Here is a 16,555-nt window from a genome sequence, read left to right as displayed (position 1 = left end):
GAATTACTGAAAAGGTAGAATCATTGAAAAGGTCAATTTTATTTTTCTAAACCTGTTCCTTCTTGCATTTCCATTTAGCTTCTTTCTTTCTTTCTTTTCAGTTTCTTCTACATGGGTCTAGTTTGTTCCCATTAAAAATTGCTATTTAGCTTGGGATTTTCCGTTTCCATGTTATTTATTTATTTAGGCCTAACCGCATTCCCATTTTTTTTTTAATCTTTCCTTTTTTTCTTTTCCCTTTTAGCTTTTTTTTTTTTTTTTATGCTGCTTAGCTTGTGATTTCCCGTTATTTATGTTAATATATTTAATTCTGTTTTCATTATTTTGGCTTCATTTTTCTTATATTTTCTGATTAGTTTTTAATTTTAGCTTTTTTTTCTTACGTTTCCTGATTAGTTTCTTTCTTTCCTTCTTTATTTTGCTCCCGTTTCATTTAGTAACCTGTATAATAATACCCGTATCTTTTTTGTCTTCCCTTTCTTTTCTTTTTTATTCATTTTATTCTTTCTTTCTTTTCAGTTTCTTCTACATAAATCTATTTTGTTCCAATAGATATATGCTGCTTAGCTTGTGATTTTCCGTTCCCATGTTATTTATTTATTGAAACCCGTTCATATGCATTATTTTATAAATCTACCCTTACTTAGATTTGTCCTTTTAGCTTTAGGTTTTTTTTTTTTCTATTATTTTGTTCCCATTTTTCTTATTTCCTTCTTATAAGTTATAGCTTGTGATTTCCCGTTTGTATTTAATTCTGTTCTCATTATTTTAGCTTCCTTTTTTCATGAATTATTTATTTATTTATTTATTCTTTCTTTTTTTAGGTTCCTTCCTGCCTCCCGTATCCTTACGATTTTTATCATTTTGGTAATCTCTTAACCAAACCCATTACCCCTTTTTGTCCTACTTTCTTTTCTTTTCTGGTACGGAAAGTTGGCCTATGCATATGCGTCTTCCTTTTATTTATATAGATTTATTTATTTATTTACTCTAATCCACAACCCTGTACCCATAACCCATCCATAGTAGGCCTACCTTTTCAGTTTTGTCCTAGGCCTACTTTCTTTTCTTTTCTATTTCTCTGGCACGGAAAGTTGGCCTATGCATATGCGACCCGTGCGTGCGAGTCACATCCCTTGTAGGCCTACGCCAACGCACTAACACCAACTCGCTGCCAGTTAGTTACGGTACGCGCTACCACTGAGTTTTGACAATAAAAAGGCCCGGGAAAAAAATTCCGGTTTTAACCATATTTGTTGACCGTTTTCAACCAAATAAAGTGCAATGCATTTCCCGTATATATTCCTCAATCTCCGGACGATTCATAGGCCTAGAATAAATAATGAAATTGTACACTGACTGTCTGCACCCCGGGTCTCCACGCAGGCACTATCACCACTCTAGACTACCAGACCACTGTTTCCTACGTTACCTTAGTGATGACGCAAAGACCTGATTCACGCGTCGTAGCCTTAATTTCTTGGCTGCCTAGCCTGAGTCCCTTGGCCCCGACCTCGAAACAATTCAAAATGGCGGAATAAAATGGCCGTTTCTCGTTCGGGGCCTGAGAACGAAACATGCAAAAAAGTGTCGAGAAATTTCTTTTGTATTTTATTGTTTTCACGACGGAATTCCGGGGTGCATGCGCAGTAGCTCAATAGAAACTAGTCAAACTCATCAGCAGTATTATCGTTGACGCCTGTGCAATACTTGTTGTACGGCCAGTAAGGGCTTGTAAAAGAGATGATTACATGATTAATTATTCATGAAATTGAATTTTTTGTGAAATCAGAGCAGAGAGATGCCATCAGCTTGTCTGTGTGAAAGTGCATAGAAAAAACAACAAAATATGTTTAATTTCAAACCTGATTGTCAATGGTGAAACTTTGGCTGGAGAAGTTGAAGGTGACGTTGCTTGTTATCTTTTAGACCGTTTATCTGAAGTCATGGGTTCTTTTAGAGCAAAATAGGAGGCATTTTTGTGCCATGTAGACGGCGATCGGCATTTTCTAGTTTACAATTCATGAAGTGCAGGCTAGGCACCTAAGCATGTAAGTACTACAGAAAGCTCAGTCATGCACGGTATCAAGACAGACAAAAAAATTCATTGTCGTGATGGTCATGATCATGAATGCATGAATGATCATGATGATTGCATACCATGGCATGATAGATAGTATCCTGAGTATGGCATACATCAATCATGTACATCAGATTCAGACATGCATAATTGACAAATATGCTGCACGAAGAGCAGAATGTTGTCATGTTCTTGAACCCGCCCATGTCTTCATGTCATATTAAATCAAACCATGAATAGGCCTACAATGAATGAATAGCACCGGGGAATAGCATTAGCATGAACAGTGTGATCGTGATGGCATGGATGGTGCTGGTTTACAAATTTAAATTACCATTACGATGTCCCAGTGTTTGTCATGTCTGAATCTGAGTATGCTTGTCACTGCACGACTGTCAATCCCGCTGTGAAAGTTTAGTGCCAACCTGTCAATACATTGTAACTTGCCTCACCGAGAACTGTGCTGTGCAACTGCACGTCTCCTACATCAGACGCTGCACTGCACTTGAAATCGAATGGATAGTATTCTTCATGTTACAAAAGGTAAGTTCATGTCTTCATGCCAAATCATGCATGGGTTGGATCTCCAAGTCTCAATTTTACAAGACGAAGACTCGATCCAAAAACGGAGTCCCAAAATTATGACTAGGCCTCGGGCTTTATGGCTTAGGCTTAGCCACAAAGTATTCAAATGTGAGTAGGCCTAGAAGAATGATATGTTTTGCATGAATGTATGACAAAATACTGGTCCTGCTAGGCCTAGCAGTAGTAGTAGTACCATGACTCTGTACGGTACATGTAATTCTGTTTACCTAACCTTTTCCAAGACGGCTGGGCCTTGCACACATTTCACCATTTAGGCATTACAAGTTACCGTAGTCTATGGCTGGGCCCTCATGCATCGTACCGTACTGTCAGGGGCAGGCATTATACTCGCCGTAGTCTATGCATACACACATTAGTCTAAGACTGGGCCTATTATACACACATCGTATCGTTATGTATGCATGGTGTTACACTTGCTGTAGTCTACAGCCGTGGACCTACTGTTATCCTACTGTTATTAGGACGTAAGTTGCGTAACATTGTGACGTAAGTTGCGCGACGCAACGTCAGTTACGTTGGGTAACTTAACAACGCAATGCAACGTAAATTACGCAACGTAAGTTACGTTGCATAACGTAAGTTACGTTGCATAAATTAACAACGCAACGTAAGTTACGTTGCATAACGTAAGTTACGTTGCATAACGTAAGTTACGTTGCATAACGTAAGTTACGTTGCGTAACTTAACAACGCAATGAAACGTAAGTTACGCAACGTAAGTTGCACAAAGCAACGCAAGTTATGTTGCGTAAATTAACGATGCAACGTAACATTAGTTACGTCACGTTAGTTGTGTGACGTAAGTTGCGTAACATTGTGACTACAGTACCGTAACACTATACTGACTACCAATCCCGTACCGTAGTCCTAGGCCCACACCCAACTGCACATTTATACATGACTTACAAACGGTATAATCTAAGGGGGATGTCATTTTCTTCGGAAGGGGGGGTCACATATATGTCGGTGACTGGAGTAAAAAAATTTTATGACCCCCTATCGCGGGCTAATTTTTTACGATCCCCTTAGGGGCTATGCAATAATTATTTGAAAAATCATGCAAACCTATGCAAAATATTGTTCAATCTTTAAAATTGAGTCATACCACAGTCCACAGACCATAAAAAGATCTGTGATCATATTCATACATAGTCATACACTTGCCGTACGGCAAAGGCAAAGAACTAGCCAAAGGTGATAACTAAAACTTAAAAAAAATCTCTTGGAAACCGGGTTGAAAAAGTAGTGAAATTTATTAAAATGGGATACTGAATTGATTTGCTTGGTTTGTTATTTAAAAGTAACTTTATTTTTTAATCAATAAAATAGAAATGATATTATTTAAAATACGGTTAAAATAGTAAACACTTTATTTATATGTTATTTTTTTTTTAAATCTTGTTTATTTGTTTGCCATTCATCGTATTTCGTAGTAAATTCATTCATAAAAAAGTTATTACACCCACGTGATCACAACTAATTAATTATTCATGAGGGCGTGCGCTCGACACTTTTCGAACGCAATCGTTACCAGTCCTCACCTGCAAGCACAACCCGATGACCGTGCGTAAGCAGTTGAAGGACTGGTGGATCAAGTCTATTGGCTGCCTACCTTGATGCAGTGGCGGTAAATGGGGCGCGTAGATCTGCGTAGGGACGAAAAGCTCGTAAGATCATTATTAAATTATGCGCTGTTGTGCATCTAGATAGCCTGAATCATTTCTTGGCCACCTCGCAGTTGGCAGAAAACGGGGCAATGTTGCTCTGCGTATGGTTTTTAATGGAAATATTATTACGCGGTTCACACTGTCCTTATTACCCACAATGCCACTGCGATCGATTTTGCATAGCAACACGACAGTTTTTATGTTATTCTCTTAGTTACCACCAATTTTTGCAAAATGAACCTCAGATGGTTTAATGGCAATATGTACCCGATCAATGTACCAATAAATCAGAGCTGAAAGTGAAATCATCTCTGAGTCTATTCGCGCACAAGATTTAGCGACTTCCTTTTATTTATATAGATGACATCCTAAGCACAGTGCAAGAGCAGTTGACCCCATCCGTAACCCAGGGGTCAAGTTATAGGGGTCAAATTGCGGCTTGTGGGGGCACTGAACAGTAAGATTCGCCATTGAAATACATGCGCCGAGGGCCGAAAAGAACGAGCTATTGCCAAGTCCGTGCAATTGATGGGGTTATTTGAACTGTTTGGCGATGGAGCAACACTCTTTAAATTTAATATATCTTTTTTTGCACATAGATCGACAGTGTCAGTTTTTCACAAATTTCACTTTTTTAACTCAACCCGTATTTTTGAAGCGTTTCACCTCTCAAAATCGGGTTCTCGACGCATTGCATTGTGGGATATCTTACACATCACGAAACAAAATTCAAGTGATTTTTTTCGCATCCATGGGCAACAAGAACATGTCAGCTTTAACATAACACCCTACAATGATGTCATACGTACATTTTGGTGGAAATACGCACATATTTGGCCTAAATTTTGTGTTTTTAAGGTACTATACACATGTTACACTTCCGGTCGCGGAAGGTTACTGTTCAGTGCCCCCTTTGAAGAGCCAAATTTGTTTCACTTTTGTGAAAAAATACTATTTTTATAAAGATTGAAGTGTTTCATGATGAATACTTTTTATTTGAGCTCGCTACGACTAAAACTTTTCGAGTTATGACCTTTCTTGTCAAATGTTCTTTGTCCAGAAGTTTTTTGAAAATACGTATTAATATTCACTAACCTAAATGCCCAGCGATTGGTTTCTCGTTCAATCTCGTTCAATTTCCTCGTTCGTCTAGAGGCTCTAAAATACTTATCAAAAGTTATCAAAATCCTAGAGCAGGTCCGTTTTGAACACAAAAAGGTATTAAGGGTGTTCTTTGTGGAGCACGTCGCTAATTTTGTGATAAAGATACCAAAAAAACTTCCATATTAAGTCCAAAAAAAATCGAAACTGGTTGTGAGTGCTTGAGCGGGACCAGTTAACATATTTAAAAGTGTTCTATACCTTTTGCGTGAGCATGTATTTTACATTTTGTATTTTGTATTTAACCATGTTAATCAGTTCTAGCAGCCACAGGTTGCCATATCATTAACAGTTTTCAAATTACAAAGCATTCACAAAGCATTCGGCCCCCTAAATCTAATAAAGATGCGGCACCCCATATTTAATCAGACGCGTCCGCGTTCACACGTGACCGATACGCACCGTAGATACGCAATGTCAAGATACCAGATGTAAACATTGAATAGATATTATACCAATGTTCCTCTTGTAAAACGAAAAGTAGCTTTAAAGTTAAAGACATAGGGCCTAAGTGGACTCCAAATTCCACAATGACGAAAAGAATTAGGCGCACAGGACGTAAAGCACGGTTACAAAAATCTCCGTTTGTTAAGGGAAATCGCCTAGGATTTGTTACAGGAGGGATACAAGAACAACGGGCAGAAGAAACTAACGAGCTCATTGACGAAGGTAAGATCAAGAATGATGCTGGTGATGATAATGTGATAATGTGCGTTTTCCATATTACAGATGACCATGTGATAATAACGTGCGTTTTCCATCCGAAGGATCGTCATGTGAACATGTATATTTTTCCATCATAACACTATATCCTGCAATAATAGTCTCATAGAGCATATATTTGTGTTTTATAACTATCCAGATGCTGTTGAACATGTTTCACCAAGTTCACCGAGTAACCCAGACGAAATATCCCCCTCTTCCACCAATAAAGCTGACGACAGTAACAACGGGATCAAACCCCGGCTTAGACGAATGGAGCGCGACTTGTTTGACATGGTCCGAGACCCGGAGGAAATCATCCTGCCAGCAGCAATGAAATTAAGACCCTTGAAGCCCCTGTACCGTCATCGTCGTCGCTGGATGCCACTTATTCCGATAAGCTAAGTGGCAATTTCATAACTCATATAAAAACCACCGAGGCCATTTTCAACCAGTGCATAAGAGAACACTTAACTGAACGCACAGATTGTCCCGGGCTGGTTATTCTCGACCCTGACAGACATGTCCAAATGGGGTTGGGTTTGAAGGCTGGGCTTAGGTGCAATTTATGTTCATACAAGTCGATCCGTATGATGAAGTTTTACGACGAGGTGGAGGGCCCAAATAAAAAGAAGGGTCCAAAGCCTGTAAAACTTAATGTTCAATTGCAAGTGGCCTTGACGAAGGAACCAATCGGCAACTCGGCCATGCGTAATATTTTCGCCGCTCTTGACATTTCCCCACCGAGCGAAAGAGGAATGCAGACCATGTCCAATCGAGTCAGTAGCGTCTTTAAAGACTTAAACAAAGAACAGTTGGCAACAAATCGCCAACTGGTCGAAAAAGTCATGACCATTCGCCAAGAACGCGACGGTGGGGAAACTGTCAAAATAGTCGTAGAGGCAGATGGGGCATACAACAATCCGCCCAAAGGCAGGGCGTTTAGCCAGCCGGGACTCAGTCTTGGGTTCCTATGTTTTGTAGCGAAAACGGAATTGAAAGGCCAGTAGGATTCGCGACACGCAGCAAGCTGTGTAGCTGCCCAGGGGCCAAAAAGGGTGTGCATCGTCAGGATGGATCCTGCGGGAAAACATATCCAAGCCACGTGGCGATGGGGAATTCTGAAAGAGACATGGGCGCCGATTGCGCAAGACAGGTCACGAGCCGGACCAACCTAGCAATAGGAACAATAATTGGTGACGGGGATGGGCACCTCACTAAAGGTGTGGAAGAAAGCGTCGGCCCCGTAGAAAGACAGCACTGTGCTCGGCATTTAACCAAATCAGTTGCCAGAAACATCATGAAGGCAAATTTACAGAGCCTTCCGGGGCCGACGCAGACTCTAATGGCTAAGCAAAAAAGAGACCTGGCCCAATTCATTCAGAAAAGGTGTGCCTGGGAATACAGAGCTGCGCACCAAAAGTTTAAAAAGAACATCCGCCGGCTCGTGACCGCTTGTGAAATGATAAAACGAGGGATACTCGCGTGTGTAGAGGGGACGAAGACACCTGCAGACGGGTGTCGATGGTTTGTAAAGCTCATAGGCGAAAGGGGGAAAAGGAAAATTGGGTGGGGCTGAAAAAATCGGGTATGTATAACATTTAATCAAAACTGTAAAATGCAAAAAAAGAAAGGAAGAAGGATCAGAGAGAAAACTTACTGATGTTGCTGACCTGTAATAAAAACAAATGAATCAATTAATGTCTCCTCTTAATGTCTCCTTTGGTTTATTTTCTGTTTAATGTTTCAGGTTCCATATGGTCTTGGGCAATATGTGAAGTTAAGTAATTCGGATAAGGCACTCGTCTTGAAGTGGATTAACAACAAGCTTGGTGAAACTGCTGTGAGGTCGCAGAGGTTCAACCTGACCACCAATAGATGCGAAGCAGCACATCTGACAGTCACAAAAAGCGTTCCAAAAAACAGGTGCTATCGGCGCAACTTCGACGGGAGGGCACACTCTGCATGCCACTCAATGTCTACGGGACAAAAACTTTCAATGCTTATCGCGAACGAGCGCCTTGGAGCAAGGAACACTATAAGTGGGCGAGCGAAATTGATGAGAATGGCTGGTAAAGAAGTGTACCACCAAAACCGAAAGAGATCTGTTCATTATAAGAAAAGTGCAAAGCGACTTCGGGTTCTAAAGCATAGGTCATATAGCAGTCCATCTACAGGCTATTCAACTGGCTGCCAAAACCCGGTTGTTGAGGCCGACCACACGTACAAGATGCCATAAAGCATTATGGTTGGGGACTTCCTGACTCGTTATAGCCTGGCCTGGATTTACCATTGTTTTTGATAAATAAATGTCTTACTATGTTGAAGCTTTTATCGTTGCTTTATTATTATCATTATCATGTATTTCTATTAATAAAATAATGTTTAAACATGTTTAAAATTGTTTCACTTGTCAATAAAACTTGAAGTCCGTGTTCTTTCTTTAATGCATGATAATCACACATGCACATGCAGGAAGTATGAAAGTATGTGCATGTGCGATTATCATGCATTCCTGCCGGTCCGATACCATGTATTCCTTTTCATTGATAATGTTTTAATACTGTATGTAACGTTTGAAAGTCAAGAATTCTACTTGATTGTGCAATAGTACGATTTAATGTCGCTAAAATCGCACGAATGCCCATATTAGCGATTCCGAAATACCTAGTAGCCGGATTCCAATAGTAAAATGTTATGATGGACGTCGTCTTCATGTCTATTCCTTTTCATTGATAATGTTTTAATCTTTCCTGCAACCTTTGAAAGTCAAAAATTCTACTTGATTGCGCAATAGTGTGATTTAAGCCCGAAAATGTCGCTAAAACTGGGAAAAATCGCACGAATGCCCATATTAGCGATTCCGAAATACCTAGTAGCCGGATTCCAATAGTAAAATGTTATGATGGACGTCGTCTTCATGTCTATTCCTTTTCATTGATAATGTTTTAATTTTTCCTGCAACCTTTGAAAGTCAAAAATTCTACTTGATTGCGCAATAGTGTGATTTAAGCCCGAAAATGTCGCTAAAACTGGAAAAATCGCACGAATGCCCATATTAGCGATTCCGAAATTCCTATTAGCCGGATTCCAATAGTAAAATGTTATGATGGACGCCGTCTTCATGTCTATTTCTTTCAATAGACAATGTTTTAATCTAATATGCAACGTTTGAAAGTCAAGAATTCTACTTGATTGCGCAATAGTATGATATAGGCCTATAAGCCTGAAAATGTCACTAAAACTGTGAAAATCGCACACATGCCCGTATTTGCGAAAGTAGACCTTCCAAAATTCCTGCTAGCCCGATTCCAAGTAGTGAAATGTTATTATGGACGCCATCTTCATATCTATTTTATTTTATTTGTTATGTTTTAATACTTCCCGCGACATTTTAAAGTAAAAAAATCTACTTGATTGCGCAACTGTCCGATTTCGGCCTGAAAATGTCGGTAATATACGAATCACTCGTTCGTGCATGACTTGTGCATAATCATTATGGTATTATAGGCACCATGTCATTTAGGGTTAGGGTTAAGATCAAGGTTTGAGATCATGCATGGTTAGGGTTGGGATCAGTTAGGGTTAGTGTGGTTTACAGGTATTCCAGAGTTATAGGCCTACCAATTTAATTTAGTTGAAAGTTCTTTGATTGGTTGCTATAAAAATTATTAATTAGCTATATGATATTGGTGCATGTTAGGGCTATAAATAAGCCATAGGAGTAATAGGTTTATAGCATTCTGTATATAATTATGATGGGACCAAACTGACAAGACAACTTTTTGTGGTTTTGCCTGTTGTGTTGTGTTGCACTCTATCTTTATCTTGTTTCTGTTGGTCCTTAAAAGGACCGTTGTTTTTAATCATATTCTGCAGACACGGTCTCAATGATCGCCACAAGTAGGTGTTGAGGTTCGAGTTGGCATGGGAGAAGACTTCGGGAAAATGCAAGGCGGATTACATGAGCCCTGGCACTTCTTATTGAACTGGCAGGTTTGTCTCCGACAATTTGCTGCTGGACTCTCCAGGTGGAGGTGTGCAATGTTGACACACCTAGGGTTATGGCACAGGTGCGAGACATGACCAGTCCCAGGTTCCCCGATCATATCTGGCCTGCACTTTGTCAGTATATAAACCGCCCTGGATGCAGTCATTTGCGCCTTGAAACTCTTTATTCCTGGTTCAAAAGAGGGGTAGCACATGTGATACCTCCCGTACTTTCCCTTAGTCTTGCCTACGCCATACTCCAAACATCCTATTGAACCAACGGGCGTTGCATTTAGAAGTAGATTTTCTAGCTTTTGTCGGACTGATGCGTGTTCTGCATAGCTAGCCGCCATGATTCATGCATCTGACCCCGTTCGTTGATTGGCTGCAAGTTTGGACGAAATGACTTACTTTATCCCTACACTGAGTATAATACTGTAGGTAATTTCACCAAAGTGCATCCAACAAACATAGAAAATCACACAGAAAACAAACAAATTAATAATCAATCAAAGTACATTAAAAAACATGTTTCAAGGAACATTACTAGCCAAATAGAACGCTAATTTCGGACAAGGCTAATAGGGTGCCCAGTCGCTTCATGGCTTCCAGATTTTGCCTTTATAATACGTTGAGAGGAAAAGAAAACGGACATCAGCAGGTGCCGTTATAAGGGGGCACTGAACAGTAAGATTCGCCATTGAAATACATGCGCCGAGGGCCGAAAAGAACGAGCTATTGCCAAGTCCGTGCAATTGATGGGGTTATTTGAACTGTTTGGCGATGGAGCAACACTCTTTAAATTTAATATATCTTTTTTTGCACATAGATCGACAGTGTCAGTTTTTCACAAATTTCACTTTTTTAACTCAACCCGTATTTTTGAAGCGTTTCACCTCTCAAAATCGGGTTCTCGACGCATTGCATTGTGGGATATCTTACACATCACGAAACAAAATTCAAGTGATTTTTTTCGCATCCATGGGCAACAAGAACATGTCAGCTTTAACATAACACCCTACAATGATGTCATACGTACATTTTGGTGGAAATACGCACATATTTGGCCTAAATTTTGTGTTTTTAAGGTACTATACACATGTTACACTTCCGGTCGCGGAAGGTTACTGTTCAGTGCCCCCTTGTATTCAGCGTCTGTTGACTCTAGTTTTAATTTTATTTTTCTTTATAGTACGGTACCGCTACATGTTGTTTATACAACACACATCTTTTTCCCGTATCGTAGCGTGTCCATGTCTGCGGACGTGTTCACCATGCTTCTACTCTGGTCTCTGGCTCGCAAGTCGCGTGGCTCTGCGCCGTTTACGCGCGCATTGGCGTAGTGCGCATTACGCACGCGGCGCCGACGCGCTGCCGGCCAGCTGCAGTGACGCGTAGGCTGGCAACTGATTTTCATAACAAAAACCCCGTTTTTACCCATATTTTCACTGTTTTTGCAGCCAATTCTTGACCGTTTTCAACCAAATTATCATAATAACAGGACATTCCCATATATTCCTTGATCTCCCGTATGAATTTGGCGACATTTGGATTGAAACTGACGGAGCCTTTTAACTTACATGCATAGTCACATAGTCACAACATTCCCCTATTTATAGTAAGACTAGCGGGATACCCGCGCTTCGCGCGGGTCCCCGCTAGATGAGTAAATGGGAGCGTTCACTATAACAGGAAGAATTACTGGACAGGTAGAATCATCGAAAAGATACATTTTGATTTTCCGTTTCCATGTTATTTAGCCTATTTATTTAAACCCGTTCCCATTTTTTTCTAAATCTGTTATTTGTTACATTTCCCTTTTAGCTTCATTTTTGATTTGCTGCTTGTGATTTCCCGTTTCCATGTTTTTTATTTAATTCTGTTATCATTATTATAGCTTCTTTTTTCTTACATTTCCTGATTAGTTTCTTTCCTTCTTTGTTTCGTTCCCGTTTCATTTAGTTAATTTAACCCGTTGGCCTAATTACTCGTACCTCTTTTGTCATTTTAATTTCATTTTTCTTTATAGTATAGGTCTACCGCTTCATTTTGTTTATACAACACACATATTTTTCCCGTATACGTCCTCTCAGAGCGTGTATGCGGACGTGTTCATCTTTATCATAATCCCGTGACCCGTCCATGTACCTTTTTGTCCTTTAATGTTTATTTATTTTTCCTTCTTTCTGTATTATCATGTCCACTGGTCTCTGGCTCGCAAGTCGCGTGGCTCTGCGCCGTTTACGCGCGCATTGGCGTAGTGCGCAATACGCTCGCGTGCCGACGCGCTGCCTGCCAGCTGCAGTGACGCGCAGGCTGGTAACTGATTTTCATAACAAAACCCTCGTTTTTACCCATATTTTCACTGTTTTTGCAGCCAATTCTTGACCGATTTCAACCAAATAAAGTCGAGGCAATTTCCCGTATATTCCTCGATCTCCCGTATGAATTTGGCGACATTTGGATCGAAACTGACGGAGCCTTTTACATAAACCACATACATACATACATACACACACACATACAACATTTCCCTATTTATAGTAAGATGAAGATGATTGCATCGACAGCTAAAGCCTCCTTTATAGACTTCAGACCCACACAAGCACACATTTGGGATACGTGGGAACAATGGTACCACTTTACACATGACTGCCCTTACACATGACTGTATTGTGGTCACTTATCATGCTTATTGATACTCGCCTGTTGTGTAGAGCTTTAATATGATGCCGGATCAGTGACCAATTTAAGGGCGGAACCCCTTTGTTCGAAACAATGGTAGGCCTACCACTTTTATGAATAGCCTGTCGCAACTTCTAATCGGCATCAAACGAACAAAGCATTATATAATCTATTGCGACTCTATTTCTATTAAAAGCTCTTTACAAGCAATGACCATCCTTTTATGAGACAGAGAAATCCCCGATTTCATTGTCTCAAATTGCTCGTTCTGTAAAAACAAAGTCAAATAAGGATTGACTTAGGCTATGAATATTACTGAATCGGTGAACTTAGCTGGAGGCGCTTGTACGCGTATATATTATACGCGTTCAAGCCTGCGATATTCGCGTGAGTAACAACCGCGAGTACGCACATTTGTCACCTGCGTGCGTGCGATCTGCACGTGGCAACTATTTTCATGTATTTTGCTTTCTGCACGGGGCAACTATTTTTATGTATTTTACTTCCTTTGCACGAGTATCATACAAATAGGAATACCAATGTAATTTTATAGCCTTTGAAAATAATAATATAAAAGGTAACGACTATGTAGAAAACTGTCTTCCAGGTAAGTCATTATTTTCTTTGTCGTTTTTTTTTTCCAAGCAACAGATTTTTTTTCTTATATCAAAGATGTGAGCTGAATTAAATGAGAATGAACTACAAAATAAGCAATGACAAGTAAGTTTACATAAAAACGGAAGGAGTAGGAAGATAAAGGAGCGAGGAGGAAGTGAACTGGTGGAGGAGGAGGTAGAGGAGGTGGAGGAGGAATAGGAATGCAGGGCCGACTTTCTTGCTAAACCAGTCCGGGGAAATATTTGATGACTGGTCCATAGACTGGTCCAAGACTCTGAAGGAACTACAAGATTCCCGCCCGTCGATTTAGGTCAACAACGCCCACACCGATACTATTGAATAGATTAAAAACCAAAAAACTTTCTTGCGATAGCATCTCACTGGCAAGCGAAAGTTCTCAAAACATGTCCAAAATAGCATCTCTCTATACTACTGTATGTGACCAGCTCCAACAAAAACCGGAACAAGTCGCCAGATATGTTAAAGTTAAAGGCCTTGTTGAAAGATTACATTTCTATTAAAACAATATAAATTTGGAATTCTTAATTTCATAGTATTTGACTGTGGGCCTAAGTGGACTTTCAACAGTTCAAATCATTAAAAAATACTTATTAAAAAGAGGTTTATAACAGATCAAGGCATGAAACTAAACTAATTGGCGCATTACTCAGAATAGCAATTTGGCAAAAATATCAAGGTATCATTTACAAAATTATCCATGTCTTGAAAATTATTAATGCTATTTGTATAATTTTGGTATCATTTTATTGTGGAGCGCTTACATTTATATTTAAATCATGAAATGTCAAAAATGCTACTTGTTCCTGGTTTTGTCAGAACGGGTCGCATTACTCGCATATGCCCTACAATATCATAGAGAGATCTGCTATATTAAGAATTAAGAATTCCAAAATTTGATTTTTTTTTAAAAATCTTTCAAGGCCAACATATTTGGCGACTCGTTCCTGGTTTTGTCAGAACGGGTCACAAATACAAACTTTATTTCCTAAAATGGTTGTCAATTTTCATCCTTTTCGTTCACATTTTTTATCTTTACTTAGGCCTGCTTAATTTTTTGGCCGAGGATGCTTGGGGAAAGCTGCCCATTTATAATTGCCCGATAGCCCAACGAAACCCCACACTATATCCGCCACTGTTTCGAGCTCATACTTAATATTGCACATCCCCTTAAGGGATCTGGAATGAGCGTTTTGACAGTATTTTTTGTGGGACATGAGAGCACGTCAGACATATCGAATTGCATTCTCAATACGAAGAATGTCTTTCTGATATCAGATAATTTTCAATATATAATATTATAATATTAATATATTCTTAAAGTATATGTAGCTGGGAGGAAAAGCCGACGACCAATTGAAAAATTTGACCTTTCATATTGAAGATATGGATTTTTTCCCAAAAAGACCTAATTTTTTTTTGTGTGTTTTGGGAAAAAAATCCATATCTTCAATACGAAAGGTAAAAATTTTCAATTGATCGTCGGCTTTTCATCCCACTTACATACACTTTAAGTGTAAATCATCAGATTTATAAAGTTTACTTCAAGTACTGTTAAATATTAAAAATATCAATTTTTAATCATTTGCCATAAAATGTGTATTACATTGCGAATTTCAAAAAATCAAAATTATTTGATATCAGAAGGACATTCTTCGTATTCAGAATGCAATTCGATATGTCTGATGTGCTCTAATGTCCCACAATAAATACTGTCCAAACGTTCATACCCCATCCCTTAAGGCGTTTTCTGATTTCACCGCTATGCCGGACTCGACTCACAGCCCCCCCCCCCCTTATGCCAATAATTTGGCATCTTAATTTGCAAATCTTCAATATTTAATTTGCATATAGGCCTATCGAAGCGTTTCCATACCATGCATAGGCCTATAACGTTTTCCTAGGGTAAATGGGTCTGGATTTATTTTTTAAAGTAGGCCTAGGCCTATAGTGAATCCAGCACCTTTTTGCAACAGAATAAGAATATGGTACAAATGCGCGCGAAGCGCATGAAAATTTTTTTGCCATACTGAAGCGGGCAAAAATTGGCACTTTTGGGGCTAAAATGGCCAAATATGAAATGGTCAGAAACCCACATACAGGCGTCAACATTGGCGGGGATGATTGTATGGACCATCATTCCTCCCTGGCAAAATATTGAGGATTTATCCCCCCCCCCCCCCACCCCGGGATCTAAACGCCTATGGTGACAAAAATTGCTTTTCCCCATCTCAGCTTACCAAAAATTGCTTCCCCCCCCCGGCTGGCCTAAAAATGTCCCCCCACTAATTTGCGCCCTCCTCCCCAATGTTTCCCTCCCCATGACCTTACCCCATGGGATCTAACATAATGTTCCCTTTGGTCTTTCTTAATTTTTAGATTGCCAGTAGCAACAATAATTATTGAACGGCAAAATGAAATCGTCAAAATCAACTTTTATTCCTCCAATAATTGCCATCGACAGGACTATACGCAAAATATGATTAGTTTGGGTAATGCTAGACTGAGGAATTGACTGAAGTTCTGCAAATCCTACCGAGGGCAAACAGAAAGCAAAATGGCGATGCTCGATGCCAAGTTACAACCATGGGGTGTGGTACAAGATCAGATGAATACTATCATCAAGACCACGGATCCACACGATTATTCACTAGTAGTACCTTATGGATTACAGGTAACATTATGAACATTCAATAAGCTTACTTGAAGTAATTGTAATACTATGATATGTTGTAAAGGGGGTCTCCCTATCACTCAGTCTGAGTCCGAAAACCAGTCAGGGTTAGGGTAAGGGTTTAGGGTTAGAGTTATCCCTAACAGGTTTTCGGATTGACGGTGTTTCGGACTGAAGGGGTGTCCCCGTTGTGAAGCTGGCAGGGGAATGAATGCCCGGGGATGGATGCAAGCAATAAGAGTGCAGGTAGTCGGCACAACTTCAAGCCATGTTAGAAATAACGCAGAGTGTGCAATCCACCAATTTCATGCCAAATTTCAGCAGAATATACTATTTTCTACTTGCAACCTGACA

General features: G+C 39.7%; 1 protein-coding gene across 1 annotated transcript in view; it reads left to right on the top strand.

The window, feature by feature from the left end:
• The first annotated feature begins 16,084 nt into the window (after window positions 1-16,084).
• LOC140167424 (uncharacterized) overlaps window positions 16,085-16,555 on the top strand; it is a 107,416-nt gene continuing 106,945 nt past the window's right edge. Inside the window, exon 1 of the mRNA XM_072190730.1 lies at window positions 16,085-16,201. Within this exon, the coding sequence (XP_072046831.1) occupies window positions 16,085-16,201 (117 nt within the window). The remainder of the gene's footprint in view (window positions 16,202-16,555) is intronic.

The sequence above is a fragment of the Amphiura filiformis genome, chromosome 13, assembly GCF_039555335.1.
Source record: "Amphiura filiformis chromosome 13, Afil_fr2py, whole genome shotgun sequence".
In the NCBI taxonomy this organism is placed as follows: Eukaryota; Metazoa; Echinodermata; class Ophiuroidea; order Amphilepidida; family Amphiuridae; genus Amphiura; species Amphiura filiformis.
Note: the sequence above shows the minus strand (reverse complement) of the source record. Positions and strands in the feature narration are given on the sequence as shown.